Consider the following 20,419-nt stretch of genomic DNA (forward strand, 5'->3'; position numbering starts at 1 on the left):
CATAACACAGTACATATCCTTTTAAGCAATGACAAGGGTACTTTTTTACAATACTGATATAAAAGACTGTCCTAGTTTCACCTTGGGCACTTAAAAGGTGAGAGTCACTGGGCGTGGTGGCTGACGTCTGTAATCCCAATACTTTGGGAGGCCGAGGTGAGTGGATCACCTGAGGTCAGGAGTTCAAGACCAGCCTGGCCAACATGGTGAAACCTCGTCTCTACTGAAAATACCAAAATTAGTCAGGCATGGTGGTGCACACCTGTAATCCCAGCTACTTGGGAGGCTGAGGCAGGAGAATCGTTGGAACTTGGGAGGTGGAGGTTTCAGTGAGCCAAGATCATGCCACTGCACTCCAGCCTGGGTGACAGAGCCGAGACTCAGTCTCAAAAATAAAAATAAAAAATAAACTGCCAAGAAAAATACTCTGTAATTTGCAAATTCTGAAATGCAAAGAAGAATATTAAGGGTATTTTATTTTTCCCCAAAATTCATGATGGGATAAATAAATATGGTAGGATGTTATTCTGTGTTAAATCTATACAGTGGGCCCTTAGGTGTCAGGCATCTTCTCTGTATCTGAAATATTTCCATCATTTCAAAAAAGTCATTATGAGTCACTTTTGCAAGACCTATGCTTTGATCTGGATAGTTCACCTGGGAAATAACAGTTTGTTAAGGATTTTTTTTTTTTTTTGAGACAGAGTCTCGCTTTATGGCCCAGGCTGGAGTGCAGTGGTGGCATCTCGGCTTACTGCAACCTCCGCCTCCCGGGTTCAAGTGATTCTCCTGCCTCAGCCTCCCGAGTAGCTGGGACTACAGGCGCGTACCACCACGCCCGGCTAATTTTTTGTATTTTTAGTAGAGGCAGGGTTTCACTGCATTAGCCAGGATGATCTCAATCTCCTGACCTCGTGATCTGCCTGCCTCGGCCTCCCAAAGTGCTGGGATTACAGGTGTCAACCACCACGCCCAGCTGAAATTTTACTTCTTAAGAAAATTTGTGGGCTGGGCGCAGTGGGTCACACCTGTAATTCCTACACTTTGAGAGGCTGAAGAGGGTGGATCACTTGAGGCCAGGAGTTCCAGACTAGCCTGAAACTGGACATGGTGAAACCTCATCTCTACTAAAAATACAAAAATTAGCCAGGCGTGGTGGTGTGCGTTTGTAATCCCAGCTACTTAGGAGGCTGAGGCACGAGAATCACTTGAACCCAGGAGCCGGAGGTTGCAGTGAGTGGAGATTGCACCACTGCACTCCAGCCTGGGGTACAGAGGGAGCCTCTGGAAAAAAAAAGAAAGAAAGAAAAGAAAAGAGAAGAGAAAAGAGAGAAAGAGAAAGGAAAAAAAAGAAACAAAAAATTGTGGCTCATGCCTGTAATCCTAGCACTTTGGGAGGCTTGAGGCCAGGAGTTCAAGACTAGCCTGGGCAACATGGCGAAACCCAGTCTCTACTAAAAATGCAAAAAAATTAGCCAGATGTGGTGGCGGGTGCCTGTAGTCCCAGTTACTCAGGTGGCTGAGGTGGGAGGATAGCTTGAGCCTGGGAGGTGGAGGCTGCAGTGAGCCAAGATCACATCACTGCACTCTAGCCTGCAGGACAGAACAAAACCCTGTCTCAAAAATAAAATAAAATAAAATTTGTATAATACCAGTTTCCCAAAAGGTATCTCTTTGAAATTAAATTGTTTTGTAGGTTTTTGTTATTGTTTGTAACATTAAGTTCACAATACCTTTATTTATGTAAAAGTTTATGTAGAAACATTATCTTATTGCTAAGCTATACAAATCCTGTTTTTAAAAGAACTATTACTTTTAAGAATTTGGCAGGCATGAGGCTGGGCATGGTGGCTCATGCTTGTAATCCCAGCACTTTGGGAGGCCAAAGCGGGCGGATCACCAGAGATCAGGAGTTTGAGACCAGCCTGTCAAACATGATGAAACCCCGTCTCTACTAAAAAAAAAAAAAAAAAAAAAATTAGCTGGACGTGGTGGTGTATGCCTGTAATCCCAGCTACTCGGGAGGCTGAGGTCGGAGAATCGTTTGAACCGGAAGGCAGAGGTTGCAGTGAGCCGTGATCGCACTACTGCACTCCAACCTGGGTGACAGAGTGAGACTCCGTCTCAAAAAAAAAAACAAAACAAAACAAAAAGGATTTGGCAGGCATGGTAGCTCACACCTGTAATCCTAAAACTTTGGGAGGGCAAGGTGGGTGGATTGCTCGAGCTCAGTAATTTGAGACCAGCCTGGGCAACATGGCAAAACCCCATCTCTACAAAAAATACAAGAATTAGCCAGGTGTCGTGCGTGCACCTTTGGTCCCAGTGACTTAGGAGACTGAGGCACGGCCGGGTGCGGTGGCTCAAGCCTGTAATCCCAGCACTTTGGGAGGCCGAGACGGGCGGATCACGAGGTCAGGAGATCGAGACCATCCTGGCTAACACGGTGAAACCCCGTCTCTACTAAAAAAATACAAAAAACTAGCCGGGCGAGGTGGCGGGCGCCTGTAGTCCCAGCTACTCGGGAGGCTGAGGCAGGAGAATGGCGTAAACCCAGGAGGCAGAGCTTACAGTGAGCTGAGATCCGGCCACTGCACTCCAGCCTGGGCGACAGAGCGAGACTCCGTCTCAGGAAAAAAAAAAAAAAAAAAAAAAAGGAGACTGAGGCAGGAGTCTCCTAAGTCTTTATGGTTTGTCAATTTGAAGCACATCACTTGAACTTTGGGAGGTCCAGGCTGCAGTGAGCCAAGATTGGGCCACTGTGTTCCAGTGTGGATGACAAACTAAGACCCTGTCTTAAAAAAAAAAAAAAAAAAAAGCCAGTAGCAGTGGCTCACACCTGTAATCCCAGCACTTTGGGAGGCAAAGGTGGGCAGATTATAAGGTCTAGAGTTCGAGACTACCCTGGCCAACATAGTGAAAACCCGTCTCTCCTAAAAATACAAAAAATAAGCCGGGTGTGGTGACACACGCCTGTAGTCCCAGCTACTCAGGGAGGCTGAGGCAAGAGAATCACTTGAACCTGGGAGGCAGAGGCTGCAGTGAGCTGAAATCTGCCACTGCACTCCAGCCTGGGGAACAGAGTGAGACTCCGTCTCAAAAAAAAAATATCTATATCTATATCTATATCTATATATACATGATCATAGGCACAACCTACTAACTTCTGAATTAATGGTGGGTCAGAGTTTTGGTTATATATTTGCATGCCACACATACATATCATGATATGTTTGTGTGTATGTAATTACAGAGAGAGTAGGCAAAGTTGAACAAGCATCATTTGAAAATAAACTTTGTTTTCATGCATACATAAAATTAGAGAACTTGTTTTACCTCACCCTTAAGTTTTAAACAGTTTATTTTATTTATTTATTTATTTATTTATTTATTTCAGATGGAGTCTTGCTCTGTCGCCCAGGCTGGAGGGCAGTGTGCGATCTCCGCTCACTGCAACCTCTGCCTGCTGAATTCAAGTGATTCTCGTGCCTCAGCCTTCCAAGTAGCTGGGATTACAGGTGCCCGCCACCATGCCTGGCTAGGTTTTCTGTATTTTTAGTAGAGATGGGGTTTCCCCATGTTGGCCAGGCTGGTCTCGAACTCCTGACCTCAAATGATCCGCCTGCCTCAGCCTCCCAAAGTACTGGCATTACAGGCAAGAGCCACCATGCCTGGCCCAGTTTTAAGTACTAGAAACTCTTAGATGTCATATTTCATCCATAGATACTACCATATGTAGTCCTAATTGATAAAGACTTTTTATCACACCAACAAAGTTAGTAATTCTTAAACATCATCGAACAGTCTATGTTCAAATTTTCCCGTCTCAAAAACATCTTTTTATCTCTGATCAATGGTGTCCAGCAAAAACAAAAACAAAAACCCCAAAACATCTTTTTTATGGTTTGTCAATTTGAAACACATCCAAACAAAGTCTGCACATAGCAGATTATCACTTTTTTCTTTTTTTTTTTTTTTTTTTTTTTTTTTTTGAGGCGGAGTCTCACTCTGTAGCCCGGACTGGAGTGCAGTGGCCAGATCTCAGCTCACTGCAAGCTCCGCCTCCTGGGTTTACACCATTCTCCTGCCTCAGCCTCCCGAGTAGCTGGGACTACAGGCGCCCGCCACCTCGCCCAGCTAGTTTTTGTATTTTTAGTAGAGACGGGGTTTCACCGTGTTAGCCAGGATGGTCTCGATCTCCTGACCTCGTGATCCGCCCATCTCGGCCTCCCAAAGTGCTGGGATTACAGGCTTGAGCCACCGCGCCCGGTCAATCACTTTTTTCTTTTCTTTTTTCTTTTTTTTTTGGAGAGAGGGTCTCTCTCTGTTGCCCAGGCTGGGGGGCAGTGGTGCCATCATAGCTCACTGCAGTCTTTAACTCCTGGGTTCAAGCAATCCTCCCACCACAGCCTTCTGAGAACATAGGACTACAGGCCCATGCTAAGACGCCTGGCCAATTCTTAAAATTTTGGAGAGACAGAGGTCTCACTATGTTACCCAGGCTGGTCTCCAACTCCTGGGCTCAAGTGATCCTCCCGCCTCAGCCTCCCAAGATGCTGAGATTACAAGTGTGAGCCACCATGCCTGGCCCGGCCTACTTTTATAACTAAAGGCTTAAAACTCACCAGCAACAGCCAAGCTTTTAGAGTATATAGTAGTGCGTGCTGTGGTGGTACTTAGTAACTAACCTATAAAAAAAAACAACTAGGCCGGGCGCGGTGGCTCAAGCCTGTAATCCCAGCACTTTGGGAGGCCGAGACGGGCGGATCACGAGGTCAGGAGATCGAGACCATCCTGGCTAACACAGTGAAACCCCGTCTCTACTAAAAATACAAAAAACTAGCCGGGCGAGATGGCGGGCGCCTGTAGTCCCAGCTACTTGGGAGGCTGAGGCAGGAGAATGGCGTAAACCCGGGAGGCGGAGCTTGCAGTGAGCTGAGATCTGGCCACTGCACTCCAGCCCGGGCGACAGAGCAAGACTCCGCCTCAAAAAAAAAAAAAAAAAAAAAAAAAAAACAACTAATATATGCACATATATACATACTTTTTTTTTTTTTTTGAGTCAGAGTCTTGCTCTGTCGCCAGGCTGGAGTGCAGGGCACGATCTCGGCTCACTGCAACCTCTGCCTCCCAGGGTCAAGCGATCCACCTGCCTCAGCCTCCCGAGTAGCTGGGACTACACCCAGCTAATTTTTATACTTTTAGTAGAGACGGGGTTTCACCATGTTGGCCAGGATGGTCTGGATCTCTTGATCTTTTGACCTCGTGACCTGCCCGCCTCGGCCTCCCAAAAGTGCTGGGATTACAGGCGTGAGCCACTGCACCCGGCCTATACACATACATTTATTGTACATTTTACTGATTCAAACAATGTTGTGTTGGGGATACCCCAAACCACCTTCAAGTTGAGTGATTTTTTTTTTTTTTTTTTGAGACGGAGTCTCGCTCTGTCGCCCAGACTGGAGTGCAGTGGTGCGATTTTGGCTCACGCAAGCTCCGCCTCCCAGGTTCACGCCATTCTCCTGCCTCAGCCTGGCCAGTAGCTGGGACTACAGGCGCCCGCCACCACACCCGACTAATTTTTTGTATTTTTAGTAGAGACGGGGTTTCACCATATTAGCCAGGATAGTCTCAATCTCCTGACCTCATGATCCGCCTGTCTCAGCCTCCCAAAGTGCTGGGATTACAGGCCTGAGCCACCACGCCCAGCCACCAATCCTTTCTTTAGAATGTGCATACCCCAGACCTGTTGTGATAATACTGTACGGCACTGAAGTGTAGCAGATAATTTATTACACAAATAATGATAATGACATATAATGCTCTTCAGTGTAAATTCCATATAGGCTGTCACAGAATGTTTCTTTCTTTTTTTTTTTTTTTTTTGAGAGTCTTGCGCTCTCTCCCAGGCTGGAGTGCAGTGGCCCCATCTCTGCTCACTGCAACCTCCGCCTCCCAGGCTCAAGCGATTCTCCTGACTCAGCCCCCTGAGTAGCTGGGACTGCAGGTGCCTGTGCCACCATGCCCGGCTAATTTTTGTATTTTAGTAGAGATAGGGTTTCACCACGGTGCCTAGGCTGGTTTCGAACTCCTGACCCCAAGTGATCTGTCCACCTCGGGCTACCAAAGTGCTGGGATTACAGGCGTGAGCCACCGCGCCTGGCCAATGCCAGGCAGAATGTTCATCAGCCCAGTGAAATACTCTTGTCTAAAAATGTATTTGCTCACAGACCTTGCAAGCTTGTATTTTATTATTATTACAAGTTTTATTTATTCTGAAACTTTTGGTACAGTTCTTGTAATGTTTTTAATTTTTGTTTTAAGAGACAGGATCTCGCTATGTTGCCCAGGCTGGTCTCAGCCTCAAGCCAGCTTGCCGCCTGGCTGATGTTGCAATGTTAACATTCATTTCCCGGTACTGTTCTCTGACTTCCGTCTTCTCCTTTCCAAGCCCTGCCATTCCACTCCAGCCCCACCCTGCCTCTCATTCCTTCTATTTACTCTTTGTTTTTCAGACAAAGTCTTGCTCTGTCGCCCAGGCTGGAGTGCAGTGGTGTGATCTCAGCTCACTGCAACCTCTGCCTCCCAGATTCAAGTGATTCTCCTGCCTCAGCCTCCCGGGCAGCTGGGATTACAGGCACGTGCCACCACGCCCAGCTAGTTTTTGTATTTTCAGTAGAGATGGGGTTTCACCATGTTGGCCAGGTTGTTCTCGAACTCCCGACCTCAAGTTATCTGCCTGCTTCGGCCTCCCAAAGTGCTGGGATTACAGGTGTGAGCCACCAAGCCCAGCCCCACTTACTCTTTACATATAATCAGTTATTCATTCATTGAGAATTTAAGAATGCCTAGAATGTGCTCTATTCCATTCATAGGATTGAATAAGATGGACAAGGTGCCTGTGATCATGAAACTTACACTTTAAGGGAGGAGGTAAGAGATAATAAACATGATGTAATGTCAGGGGCTCATTATGTGCAATGAAGGAAACTAAAGCAACACAAGGAATAGAGACTGACAGTTTTGCTGTTTTAGCTAAGATGGTCAGGGAAGGCCTCTCTGAAGCAGTGACACCTGAGCTGAGGCCTGAATGAAGTGAGAGACAGAAATGAGGCAAGAGTGGTGCACAATGGCTCATACCTGTAATCCCAGCACCTTGGGAGGCTGAGGCAGGTGGATCACTTGAGGTCAGGAGTTCAAGACCAGCCTGGCCAACATGGCGAAACCCCGCCTCTACTAAAAATACAAAAATTAGGCCTGGCACAGTGGCTCTTGCCTGTAATCCTAATACTTTGGGAGCCCGAGGCGGGTAGATCACGAGGTCAAGAGATCGAAACCATCTTGGCCAACATGGTGAAACCCTGTCTACTAAAAATATAAAAATTAGTGGGGCGTGGTAGCCCACACCTGTAGTCCCAGTTACTCGGGAGGCTGAGACAGGAGAACCGCTTGAACCCGGGAGGCAGAGGTTGCAGTGAGCTGAGATCATGCCCTGCACTCCAGCCTGGCAACAGAGCAAGATTCCATCTCAAAAAAAAAAAAAAAAAAAAAAGGCCAGTTGCGGTGGCTCAAGCCTGTAATCCCAGCACTTTGGGCGGCCGAGACGGGCGGATCACGAGGTCAGGAGATCGAGACCATCCTGGCTAACACGATGAAAACCCGTCTCTACTAAAAAATACAAAAAACTAGCTGGGCGAGGTAGCAGGCGCCTGTAGTCCCAGCTACTTGGGAGGCTGAGGCAGGAGAATGGCATAAACCTGGGAGGCGGAGCTTGCAGTGAGCTGAGATCCGGCCCCTGCACTCCAGCCTGGGCGACAGAGTGAGACTCCGTCTCAAAAAAAAAAAAAAAGAGGCAGGAGAGGCTGGGCATGGTGGCTCACGCCTGTAATGCCAGTACTTTACGAGGCCGAGGTGGGTGGATCACTTGAGGTCAGGAGTTTGAGACCAGCCATGGCTAACATGGCAAAACCCTGTCTCTACTAAAAATACAAAAATTAGCTGTGCATGGTGGCATATGCCTATAATCCCGGCTACTCAGAAGGCTGAGGCAGGAGAATCGCTTGAACTCGGGAGGCTGAGGGGTTGCGATAGAACTGAGATTGTGCCATTGCACTCCAGCCTGGTCGACAGAGTAAGACTCCATGTCAAAAAAAAAAAAAAAGAAAGAAAAAAAAGAAAAGAAAATGAGGCAGGAGAATTGGGAATGAGGGTAATCAATGGTTAACAAGGGTTCAGGCAGAAGCAAAAGATGAGCAGGTGCAGCCAGTTCCGGGCAAGATTAGGCAGCATAGAGGCCACATCTGCACTTCTGTGATAACAAGACCGAAGTTGCCACTTCAGCCATGGGTGTTAACCGCATTCTTTCCACTTAATAAATACCCTAATTGAGGGGTCTCTTGAGCTGTGTGGTCTCTTGAGCTTTGCATCAATCAATCTGTGCTTTTCACTCCACTTGTTTGTGTTTTGTTGGTTCGCTTTATTTTTGTTGTTGTTGCTTTGTGGGGTTTTTGTTGCAATTTTTATTTATTTATTCATTATTGTTGAGATGGAGTTTTGCTCTTGTTGCCCACACTAGAGTGCAGTGGTGTGATCTCGGGTCACTGCAACCTCCATCTCCCGGGATGGAGCGATTCTCCCGCCTCAGCCTCCTGAGTAGCTGGGATTACAGGCATGTGCCACCACATCCGGCTAATCTTTAGGAGAGACGGGGTTTCGCCATGTTGGCCAGGCTGGTCTTTAACTCCTGACTTCAGGTGATCCTCCTGCCTCGGCCTCCCAAAGTGCTGGGATTACAAGCATGTGCTACCACATCTGGCTAATTTTTAGGAGAGAGGGGATTTCGCCATTTTGGCCAGGCTGGTCTTTAACTCCTGACTTCAGGTGATCCTCCTGCCTCGGCCTCCCAAAGTCCGGGGATTACAGGCATGAGCCGCTGCGCCTGGCCTAATTTTTTTATTTTCAGTAGAGACAAGGGTTCGCCATGTTGGCCAGGCTGGTCTTGAACTCCTGACCTCAGGTGATCCACCCGCCTCGGCCTCCCAAAGTGCTGAGATTACAGGCGTGAGTCACCGCGCCCGGCCCCCTTGCGTTGCAATTCTCGGTTCAACGCGCCAAGCACCTCACCAACTCACAGCCAAGACTTTCCATCTGGTAACAGAAATACCTGCAGGAGGACTACTCCTGGCAGAGGAAACAGAATGTAGAACTTCTGGAGCAAGAATGACCCTGATGTCTTTTCAGAGGGGGAAAAGTGGCAGGCAGTGGGGTGGGTGATGGAGGCAGAGTAGTAACCAGGGAGACAGATAAATGAGCCCTTAGAAACTTTTCATGTGTGACTACCAGGGAAAGGCCCTTGCCAGGGGCTGGAGTGTAATTTTTTTTTTTTGAGACAGAGTCTTGCTCTGTTGCCAGACTGGAGTGCAGGGCGTGATCTTGGCTCACTGCAACCTCCACCTTCCAGGTTTAAGCGATTCCCCTGCCTCAGCCTCCCAAGTAGCTGGGACTACAGGTGTGCGCCACCATACCCTGCTAACTTTTTTTTTTTTTTTTTGTATTTTAGTAGAGACAGGGTTTCACCATGTTGGCTATGATGGTCTCAATCTCCTGACCTTGTGATCTGCCCGCCTTAGCCTCCCAAAGTGTTGGGATTACAGCCGTGAGCCACTGTGCCCGGCCTGGAGTGTATATTTATGTACAAAATGCAGCCTTGCAAAGTCCCGGGCAGGGGGCAGGCTTTATCTGAAGGTTCGCAAAGCCACCCTGGCTGCTGAAGAGGGCACAGCAGAATGAGAAAGCACAGTGGGGTGATGAGCGCAGGCAGGAGATGAAGGTGGCTCAGACCAGGGTGGGGCGGTGGGGGTACTGAGAAGCGCTCAGACCCCACCCCGCCAGCTGCAGGGTGGTTTCAGACCCTGAACTGGAGGGGTTCCTAACGCCGGGCTCCTCACAGCAAGGGGCACAGATGGAAGCAATGTTGTCCCATGCTTGCAAGTCTCACAGACCGGGGTAAGTCCCACACCTGCCATAGACAGCCTGGGTCTCTGGGCTAGCTAATTCCTCCGGGCCTGAAGAGTCCCTCCTTATAAAATGAAAATTTCGGTCGGGTGTGGTGGCTCATGCCTGTAATACCAGCACTTTGGGAGGCTGAGGTGGGAGGACGGTTTGAGACCGCGAGTTCGAGACCAGCCTGGGCAACAGCGTGAGACTCCCATCTCTACAAAACAGGAAAATTTTTAAAAATAGCCGGGCGTGTGGTATGTGCCTTTGGTCTCAGCTACTCAGAAGGTTGAGGTGGGAGAGTCGCTGGAGTCCGGGAATTCAAGGCGGCATTCAGGAGTTCAAGGCTGCAGTGAGTCATGATTGCGCCACTGCACTCCAGCCTGAATGACAGAGCCATACGCTGGCTTCAAACAAAACAAACAAACAAACAGGGCCGGGCGCGGTGGCTCACGCCTGTAATCCTAGCACTCTGGGAGGCCGAGGCGGGTGGATCACTTGAGGTCAGGGGGTCGAGACCAGCCTGGTCAACATGGTGAAACTTCGTCTCTACTAAAAATACAAAAATTAGCCGTGGTGGCGCGCTGCTGTAATCGTAGTTACGCGGAAGCCTGAGGCAGATGAATCGCTCGAGCCCGGGAGGCGGACGATGCAGTGAGCCGAGATCACACCCACTGCACTCCAGCCGGAAACGAAGCGAGACTCGGTCTCAAAAAAATTAAAGAAACAAAAAACCACCAAAAAAATTACCAAAAAAAAGGAAAAGGAAATATGACCAGAACGGATATTACTGCACTTTTCACGTAAAAGAAAAAGGAAATACCAGAACAGATTTCACCGATGGGCAGACCGGCAATCCACTCAGTCAGCGGCTTCCGGATTAGCGTTTCTGCGCAGGCGCAGAAAGCTTCGGAGGAAGCGGCGGCGTGGGGCTCAGTTCGCGTGCGCGGGTCTTGGCCTCAGCGTGGGCATGCGCAGGGCCCCGCCCTCGCTGCGTCTGCGCTTGAGCGCCGACAATTTGGTGGCGGCGTTCGGAGGGTGCTTGTCTGCGCGCGGGGTCTGTCCTGAGTGCGGGCGACAGGACCTTCGCCATGCCGGGGATGGTACTCTTCGGCCGGCGCTGGGCCATCGCCAGCGACGACTTGGTCTTCCCAGGTTTCTTCGAGCTAGTCGTGCGAGTGCTGTGGTAAGGACGACGGCTATGGGGGCGGTGGAGCGCACCGGGGAGGGAGCGGGGGGCGAGCTGTCCCTTGAGACGGTGACAGAAGTGGCTTCCCAAGCACTGTCGCGGTCCCAGCGCTGGCCACGCATCCTCTTATCGAGTTCTCACCACTGCCCGAAGAGGTGGGCATTGGTGCTGTGTCCATTTGACGGATGACAAACCGAAGCCCCCAGAGTGCGTGGGCTGGACCCGGGGTCACACAGGGGGCCTGGAAGTCCACGCGTCAGGACACGAGCACCCCTCTGTGTGCAGCGCCGAGACCTGGCCCTGGGGAGCCTCGAGGGTGTCACCGCCGGCAAAAGCCTTGGCCTCGAGGTCTCCTTTCTCGAGGCGGGAGCAGCCACTTGTGCGCTTCCTTCCCTTTGTACGGAGCACTTGAATCTGCAACATGAAAGAAAGGAAAAAATACCGAGCCGGTTGTGGCTGCCTTTCGTGAGAAGCAGATAGGCTCAATATTCAATGCTGTTGTCTTTCAAAGTGTGGAATCAGTGGGAAGTGGCGTTGGTACCTGAAGTCTGTTGCAGAGGATCTGTGCAGGGCATGAATCATTGTTATGAAAAAGTAGATTCTTGGCCGGGGGCCGTGGCTCACGCCTGTTATTTCAGCACACTGAGAAGCTGAGATGGCAGGATTGCTTGAGGGCAGGAGTTGAAGACCAACTTGGGCAACATAGTGAGACCCCTTTTCTTTTTATTTTTTTGAGACAGGGTCTCACTCTACTATCCAGACGGGAGTGCAGTGGTACGATCACCACTCACTGCAGACTCAACTTCCTGGTCTCAAGCGATCTTCCCACTTCAGCCTCCCAAGTAGCTGGGACCACAGACTCGTGCCACCACGCCCAGCTAACTTTTTCTATTTTTTGTAGGGATGGGGTCTCCCTATGTTGCCCAGGCTGGTCTCCAACTCCTTTGCTCTAGTGATCCTCCTTCCTTGGCCTCCCAAAGTGCTGGGATTACAGACATGAGCCATCGTGCTGGGCCTAGATCTTTTATTGTTGGCAGTTATATTCCAGGACAGGTGCAGTGCCTCATGCCTGTAGTCCCAGCACTTTGGGAGGCCAAGGCAGGAAGATCGCTTGAAAGCAGAAGTTCATGACCAGTCTGGGCAACATAGCAAGACCCTGTCTCTACAAAAAGAAAAAAGAAAATTATATTCCAAAGTGAACCTTGCCTTGTTTTGGAAAATATTAACTTCTTTTATTTCTTTGTATTATGTTTTACACAGCAGCTGCTTGGATTTCATTTCTGACCCTTCCCTTTTTTTTCTTTTTGCCAGGTGGATTGGCATTCTGACGTTGTATCTCATGCACAGAGGGAAGCTGGACTGTGCTGGCGGAGCCCTGCTCAGCAGTTACTTGATCGTCCTCATGATTCTCCTGGCAGTTGTCATATGTACTGTGTCAGCCATCATGTGTGTCAGCATGAGAGGTAAAAAGTAGCCTTTTCTGTTTGATACCTATTTTTTATTTTAATAGCTTTATTGAGATATAATTCACATACCATACAATTCACTTACGTAAACTTTCCAATTCAGCAGTTTTTAATATAATCACAGAATTGTGCAACCATCACCACAATCAAGTTTATAACATTTTCTTCATTCCTAAAAGAAATCCTGTACCAGGCGGGACACAGTGGCTCACACCTGTAATCCCAGCACTTTGGGAGGTTGAGGTTGGTGAATCACTTGAGGCCAGGAGCATGAGACTAGTCTGGCCAACACAGTGAAACCCCATCTCTACTAAAAATAGAGAAAATTATGTTGGCGCATGCTTGTAATCCTAGCTGCTAGGGAGCTGAGATCGCGCCACCGTACTCCAGCCTGGGTGACAGAGTGAGACTCTGTCTCAAAAAAAAAAAGAAGGAAAGAGATCCCGTACCTATTAGCAGTTACTCCTCATTTTCCCCAAACTCTTCCAGCTGTAAGCATTCACTAATGTGCTTTCTGTCTGTGTACATTTGCCTGTTGTGGACATCATATAAGTGGAATTCATTCACTGTGTGGCCTTTTGGTCTGGTTTCTTAAACTTAGCATAATGTCTTCAAGGTTCATCCTTGTTTTAGCATGTATCAGTACTTCATTTTTATGGCTGAATAATAGAGCATCGAATGAATGGACCACATTTTATCCATTTGCTAGTTGGTAGGCATTTGGATTGTTTCCATTTTTCTCCTATTGTGAATAATACAGCTATGAACATTTGCATACACGTGCTTATACAGACATGTTTTCATTTCTCTTGAGTATGTACCTAGGAGTGGAATTGCTGGATCATGTGGTAATGCTCTGTGAAACCTTTTGAGGAACTGTCAGACTTTTCCGAGCAGCTGTACCATTTTACATTCCCACCAGCAGTGTATAAGGGTTCTAATTGCTCAACACTGTTATTATATGACTTGTTAATTATAGCCATCCTAGTGAATGTGAAGTGGTAGCTTATGATTTTGTTTGGTTTTGTTTTTTGAGACGGAGTCACACTCTGTCGCCCAGGCTGGAGTGCCGTGGTGTGATCTCGGCTCACTGCAACCTCCCCCTCCCAGGTTCAAGTGATTCTCCTGCCTGAGCCTCCTGAGTAGTGGGGGCTACAGGCCATTTTTGTTTTATCTCATGGCTTTGAACATTTCTTTGATGACTGATGATGTTGAGCATCCTTTCATTTGCTTATTGCCCATTCGCATATCATTTTTGTGGAAAAGTCTGTTCAGATCTTTTGCCCAATTTTAGACTAGGCTATTTATCCTTTTATTTTTTATTTTTATTTTTTTGAGATAGAGTCTCCTTCTGTTGCACAGGCTGGAGTGCAGTGGCGTGCTCTGCTCACTGCAGCCTCCGTCTCCTGGGTTCAAATGATTCTTGTGCCTCAGCCTCCCATGTAGCTAGGATTACAGGTGCCTGCTATCACACCTGGCTAATTTTTGTATTTTGAGTAGAGACAGGGTTTTACCATGTTGGTCAGGCTTGTCTCGATCTCCTGACCTCAAGTGATCTGCCTGCCTCGGCCTCCCAAAGTGCTGGGATTACAAGTGTGAGTCACTGCTACTGGCCTCTTTTATTTTTACATTGTGAGGGTTACAACTATTTTGTTGTTGTTAGAGACAGTGTCTTGCTCTATTGCCCAAGCTAGAGTGCAGTGGCACAGTCATAGCTCACTGCAGCCTCAAATACCTGGGCTCAAGCAATCCTCTCGTCTCAACCCCCAAGTGGCTGAAACTACAGGCACGTGCCACCATACCTGGCTAATTTTTTTTATTTTTATTTTTTGTAGAGACAGGGTCTTGCTATATAGCTCAGACTGATCTCGAACTCCTGGACTCAGGTGATCCTCTCGTCTTGGCCTCCCAAAATGCTAGGATTACAGGGGTGAACCACTGCGTCTGATCACCTATTCTTCATATATTTTTATGTGTTACGGTTTTCTGTAGATAACCATTTATCTGAGAATGTCTCCAGAAGTGTTGGAAACCTTCCCTGTTGGATTCGTCTGCTTCATAGGATGCTGTGAGCACTGTGGTGACTAATGAAGGAATGCATTCATAGAAACGATTCATCAGTCAGAGGCAGGGCTGTGTGGCATGCCACCATCTGCCATGTTTTAGTCTTTTGTCACTGCTTGAATTGAGATGGACGAGGTATGCATATCAGATGTACGCTGGAGGTGGAGGTGCACTGGGAGGCGCTGGTGATACAGTGAGTGACGGCATCAAGATCTTGATGGTTTGGAATAAAGGACTGAAATGTAAAAGGTGTTAGCTCATAGGAGAAATGTAGAGGGTAGAAATGTCAGCAGCAACATCTTTCATGAGAAAAAGACCTTAGGGTTTGGGATGACAAGCAAGAGTGGCATGTGCATGCTTACCACAGTAACAGAAAATGGAGCTCTGTGCCAGGCGTGGTGGCTCACGCCTGTAATCCCAGCACTGTGGGAGGCCGAGGCGGGCGGATCACGAGGTCAGGAGATCAAGACCATCCTGGCTAACACGGTGAAACCCCGTCTCTACTAAAAATGCAAAAAATTAGCCAGGCGAGGTGGCGGGTGCCTGTAGTCCCAGCTCCTTGGAAGGCTGAGGCAGGAGAACCCGGGAGGTGGAGCTTGCAGTGAGCCGAGATTGCGCCACTGCACTCCAGCCTGGGCGATAGAGTGAGACTCAGTCTCAAAAAAAAAAAACAAAAAAACGGAGCTCTGTGTATTTTATTTTATTTTTTTCTTTTGAGACAGAGTTTCGCCCTTGTTGCCCAGGGCTTGACTGCAATGGCGTAATCTCAGCTCACTGCAACCTCTGCCCCCAGGTTCAAGCAATTCTGCCTCAGCCTCCCAAGTAGCTGAGATGACAGGCACATGCCACCACACCCAGCTAATTTTTTTGTATTTTTAGTAGAGGCAAAGTTTCACCATGTTGGCCAGGCTGGTCTTGAACTCCTGACCTCAGGAGATCCGCCCACCTCGTCCTCCCAAAGTGCTGGGATTGCAGGTGTGAGCCACCGCACCTGGCTAGCTCTGTGTATTTTAGTATGCCTCTAGAAACATCCAGGCAAGGAGACTGGATTGATGGAGGCTCCACGTTTGTGTTGGCCCCCAAGTGTAGGCTGTCATTGGTGCCAGATGCTTAAGGAAAGAGAGAAACCATGTGTACAGTGTGGCTTCAGCACTGCGAAGCTTCTTACTGAAGGTGAAGTATTGAGACTGATGTCATTTCAGATACAGCATTATCTAACTTATTTGCCGTTTTTTGTTCATCTCACATTCTGGTTAGACCACTGAGTTTGTGGCTGTCATAGCAGGATCAGATTGGAAGCACTCAGAGTACTTTTTTTTTTCGTTACGTGTTTGTTTGTCTTGAGATATTTTTGGTGTTGTGATGCCTTTACATCCCTGTGAGGGATGCTCATATTCACTCAGTCCCCTCCTCCTGGACACTTGTACAATGCCTGCATCATCATGTACTTGTGGTCAGAGCCCAGAAATCATCTGTGGGTTGTCGGGCTGTCGTGGGTTGTCTGTCCCACAGCCTCCTCCAAACAGAACCTCGTTTTGTTTTGCCCCTTATCCCCACATACCAAGTATGCGTCAGAGAAGCAGACCCTAGGCCCGGCTCACGGAGCGGTGATCGGTTCAGGAACAGACACATGACCCAGTTTGGCCCAGTGAGAGTCAGGGAGAGTTTGGTGGAAGGTTCTGGGGAAATGCTTCCTTGCCCCTCTAGGAAGGACCAAAAAGCCACTTATCATCACTGTCCTTCTGGCTGAAGCTGCATCTCCACTCACAGCCCAAGGTGAGCTGACATACAGAACAGGGGAGAGCTGGGAGAAGCACAGGGAGGTGGAGCCGAGTCTCGGTCAGGGCAGCCGTGACGCCGTCCTGCTTCTGCCTTCAGTCTCTCAAGTCAGTGTGGCTCTTCCTGCTTTTCAGCCAGTTTGAGTTGAATTTTCTGTAACTTGTGGCTAGAGTTATCCCAACCAAACTGAAAACAGTATTTTACAAAAACATATTTGTTTGTCAGTTTGTTACACATAACATCATATGCCTTATTAAAAATATGTATTAAAAAAATTAGCCAGGCGTGGTGGTGGGTGCCTGTAGTTCCAGCTACTCGGGAGGCTGAGGCAGGAGAATGGCGTGAACCTGGGAGGCGGAGTGAGCTGAGATTGCACCACTGTACTCCAGCCTGGGCGATAGAGCAAGACTGTGTCTCAAAAAAAAAAAAAATTGTATTGAAGGCCAGGTGCCGTGGCTCACACCTGTAATCCCAGCACTTTGGGAGGCTGAGGCAGGTGGGTCACAAGATCAGGAGATTGAGACCATCCTGGCTAACACGGTGAAACCCCACCTCTACTAAAAATACAGAAAAGTAGCCAGGCAGGGTGACACGCACCTGTAATCCCAGCTACTCGGTAGGCTGAGGCAGGAGAATCACTTGAACCCGGGAGGCTGAGGTTGCAGTGAGCCAAGGTCGCGCCATTGCATTCCAGCCTGGGCGACAGAGCAAGACTCTGTCTCCAAAAAAAAAAAAAAAGTTTGTTTAATTGTCAGTTTGTTACATATAACATCATATACCTTATTAAAAATATGTATTGAAGGCTGGGAGCGGTGGCTCACATCCCAGCAGTTTGGGAGGCCGAGGCAGGGGGATCATGAGGTCTGGAGTTCGAGACCAGCCTTGCCAACATGGTGAAACCCCATCTCTACTAAAAATATAAAAAATTAGCTGGGTGTGGTGGCGGATGCCTGTAATCCCAGCTACTTGGGAGGCTGAGGCAGGAGAATCGCCTGAACCTGGGAGGTGGAGGTTGCAGTGAGCCAAGATGGTGCCACTGCACTCCAACCTGGGCAACAGAGCGAGACTCTGTCTCAAAAAAAAAAAAAAAAAATTATTGAACAGAATATACCTACTAACTGTATAGGTATTTTGCGGACGAACACCAAAAGGAAAGGTTAAAAGACAAATGAGGAAAAAATATTTGTAACACATGAGACACAGAGGCAGCCCCCTTAGTAATAAGGGCTTCTATAATTAAAAAAAAAAAAAAAAAAAATCGGCCGGGCACGGTGGCTCACACTTGTAATCGGAGCATTTGGGAGGCTGAGGCTGGTGGATCACCTAAGGTCAGGAGTTCAAGACCAGCCTGGCCAACATGGCGAAACCCTGTCTCTACTAAAAATACAAATATCAGCTGGGCGTGGTGGCGAGTGCCTGTAGTCCAGCTACTGGGGAGACTGAGGTAGGAGTATCGCTTGAACCCAGGAGGCAAAGGTTGCAGTGAGCCGAGATCGCACCATTGCACTCCAGCCTGGGTGATAAGAGCGAAACTCCTTTCCCCGTTCAAAAAAAAGAAAGAAAAAGAAAAAACCAATGGTCAGTAGAAAAATGGGCAAAGAACATGAACAGTAAAGGAAATATAAATAATTTTTATTTATTTATTTTTATTTTTATTTTTTATTTTAAAAGCAGAACATTTATTGCATGACTAATCGCTGACATTCTTTTTTGTTGAGACGGAGTCTCGCTCTGTCGCCCAGGCTGGAGTGCAGTGGTGCGATCTCGGCTTACTGCAAGCTCCGCCTCCCGGGTTCACGCCATTCTCCTGGCTCAGCCTCCGAAGTAGCTGGGACTACAGGCGCCCGCCACCACGCCCGGCTAGTTTTTTGCATTTTTTTAGTAGAGACGGGGTTTCACTGTGTTAGCCAGGATGGTCTCGATCTCCTGACCTCGTGATCCGCCGTCTCGGCCTCCCAAAGTGCTGGGATTACAGGCTTGAGCCACCGCGCCCGGCCTAATCGCTGACATTCTTAAGATGAACTGGATGCTGCAACAGCTGCCCTCTTGGGTTTAGGTGTTGTTCCTTCACGGAATCCATGCCTGAATCTGCGGTATACAATTTTTAGGTGCCTCATTCGACCAGTTCCGGTGGTATTTCGTCTTTCAGCCTTGGCACTCCAGTTATACTTTCTCTTGCGCTTGGCAGGGTAGCCACATTTGCCACAGGTCGACTTCTGAAGGTGGTAGGCCTTAGAGCCACAGCAGCGGCACAATGTGTGCGTCTTATTGTGACGCTTTCCAAACGATGACGTTCCCTTCGTCATCTCGCTTCTGCAGCCGAGACCAGAGAGACCGGAAGAGAAAGCACTTCCACTATATCACACTCAGAAGCTTCCGCCCAGGGAAGTACTTCCTGCGGAGCGCTGTGCAGCGTTCCCAAGCTATTTTTATTTATTTAGAGACGGAATCTCACTGTGTTGGCAGGCGGGAGTGCAGTGGTGGGATCTCGGCTCACTGCAACCTCCGCCTCCCAGGTTCAAGCAGTTCTCTGCCTCAGCCTCCCAATTAACTGGGATTACAGGCACACACCAGCATGCCTGTCTAATTTTGTATTTTTTGTAGAAACCATGTTGACCAGCTGGTCTCGAACTTCCCACCATGGCCTTCCAAAGTGTTGGGATTACAGGCGTGAGCCACTGTGCCTGGTCGACATAGCTGACTTCTGTTGTCCGTTTTGTTTCATAAATCATGCCCCAATAGTCTGTCATCTGAGCTGAAAGAATGCTTCTTTAGCTTTTGGCTGATACTTGTCTCTAAAAGGAACATCACACGTTGTGAGGGGAATATTTGGAGCAGGTGGAATTCAGTTCTCTCCATCCAGAAGACGGATCCTCCTCTTCTGTTCTGCAGCTCCATTGGGGAAAACGTTTTTTTTTTTTTTCTGGAGACAGAGTTTTGCTTCTGTTGCCCAGGCTGGAGTGCAATGGCGCCATCTTGGGTCCCTGCAACCTCCGCCTTCCAGGTTCAAGTGATTCTCCTGCCTCAGCCTCCCAAGTAGCTGGGATTACAGGCATGTACCACCACACCCGGCTAATTTTGTATTTTTAGTAGATACGGGGTTTCTCCATGTTGGTCAGGCTGGTCTTGAACTCCTGACCTCAGGTGATCCACCTGCCTCGGCCTCCCAAAGTGCTGGGATTGCAAGCATGAGCCACCGCGTCCGCCATTTGGGGAAAACTTTGATACTGTGGTAGTTTTTTTTTTGAGATGGAGTCTCTCCATCACCCAGGCTAGAGTGTGGTGGTGTGATCTCAGCTCACTGCAACCTCCACCTCCTGGGTTAAACCGGTTCTCCTGCCTCAACCTCCCGAGTAACTGGGATTACAGGTGCCCACCACCACGCCCAGCTAATTTTTGTATTTTTAGTACAGATGGGGTTTCGCCATGTTGGCCAGGCTGGTCTGGAACTCCTGACCTCAGGTGATCCACCCGCCTCGCCCTCCCAAAGTGCTGGGATTATAGGCATGAGCCACTGCACCCGGCCTAGTTTCTATTTTTTATTTGAAAACCTCCCACATGAAATCCTACTGTTGCACCTTGTGGGAGGTTTGATTAGGGGTGGTCTACCCTTATGACTACCATGTTTTGACAGAAGAACACTTTCGACATACAAGGTCTGCCTTGTACCATGTGTAGCTTTGATTGTGGAATGCCTCTTTGTATCTCCTCTGTGTTTGTATCCCAAGAGCTCATTGCTAAGCTGGGTCCGAGAAGGTTGCAGCAGTGGCTCTAGAAGTTGAGTGTACCGATTCTGGGACCTAGGCCTTCCTTTCATTGCTCTTCCATAAGTGGCCGTGCCCGACAATGGATGATAGGGTTACTTAACCAAGACGGTGGTGAGGACATTACATTTAGGAATGCAGCTGTGCTTGTTGGTTATGGG

At 48.4% G+C, this 20,419-nt stretch overlaps 2 protein-coding genes across 4 annotated transcripts in view; one reads left to right on the forward strand and one right to left on the reverse strand.

The window, feature by feature from the left end:
- Positions 1-10,400: 10,400 nt before the first annotated feature.
- The window catches only part of DAGLB (diacylglycerol lipase beta), a 42,461-nt gene continuing 32,442 nt past the window's right edge, over positions 10,401-20,419 (forward strand). For all 3 annotated transcript variants that reach the window (XM_033194874.1, XM_033194875.1, XM_033194876.1), the window contains exons 1-2: positions 10,401-11,182; positions 12,497-12,648. In XM_033194874.1, the coding sequence (XP_033050765.1) occupies positions 11,088-11,182; positions 12,497-12,648 (247 nt within the window). In that variant the 5' untranslated portion in view covers positions 10,401-11,087. The remainder of the gene's footprint in view (positions 11,183-12,496; positions 12,649-20,419) is intronic.
- On the reverse strand, positions 18,157-18,828 carry LOC117073674 (60S ribosomal protein L37-like). Its single transcript, XM_033194879.1, has 2 exons — positions 18,491-18,828; positions 18,157-18,184 (listed from the first exon to the last, which is right to left on the reverse strand). The coding sequence occupies exon 1, from the start codon at positions 18,798-18,800 to the stop codon at positions 18,507-18,509; it is 294 nt and encodes a 97-aa protein (XP_033050770.1). The 5' UTR covers positions 18,801-18,828; the 3' UTR covers positions 18,157-18,184; positions 18,491-18,506.

Source organism: Trachypithecus francoisi, unplaced genomic scaffold, assembly GCF_009764315.1.
Source record: "Trachypithecus francoisi isolate TF-2019V2 unplaced genomic scaffold, Tfra_2.0 Lachesis_group4, whole genome shotgun sequence".
NCBI classification, from domain to species: Eukaryota; Metazoa; Chordata; class Mammalia; order Primates; family Cercopithecidae; genus Trachypithecus; species Trachypithecus francoisi.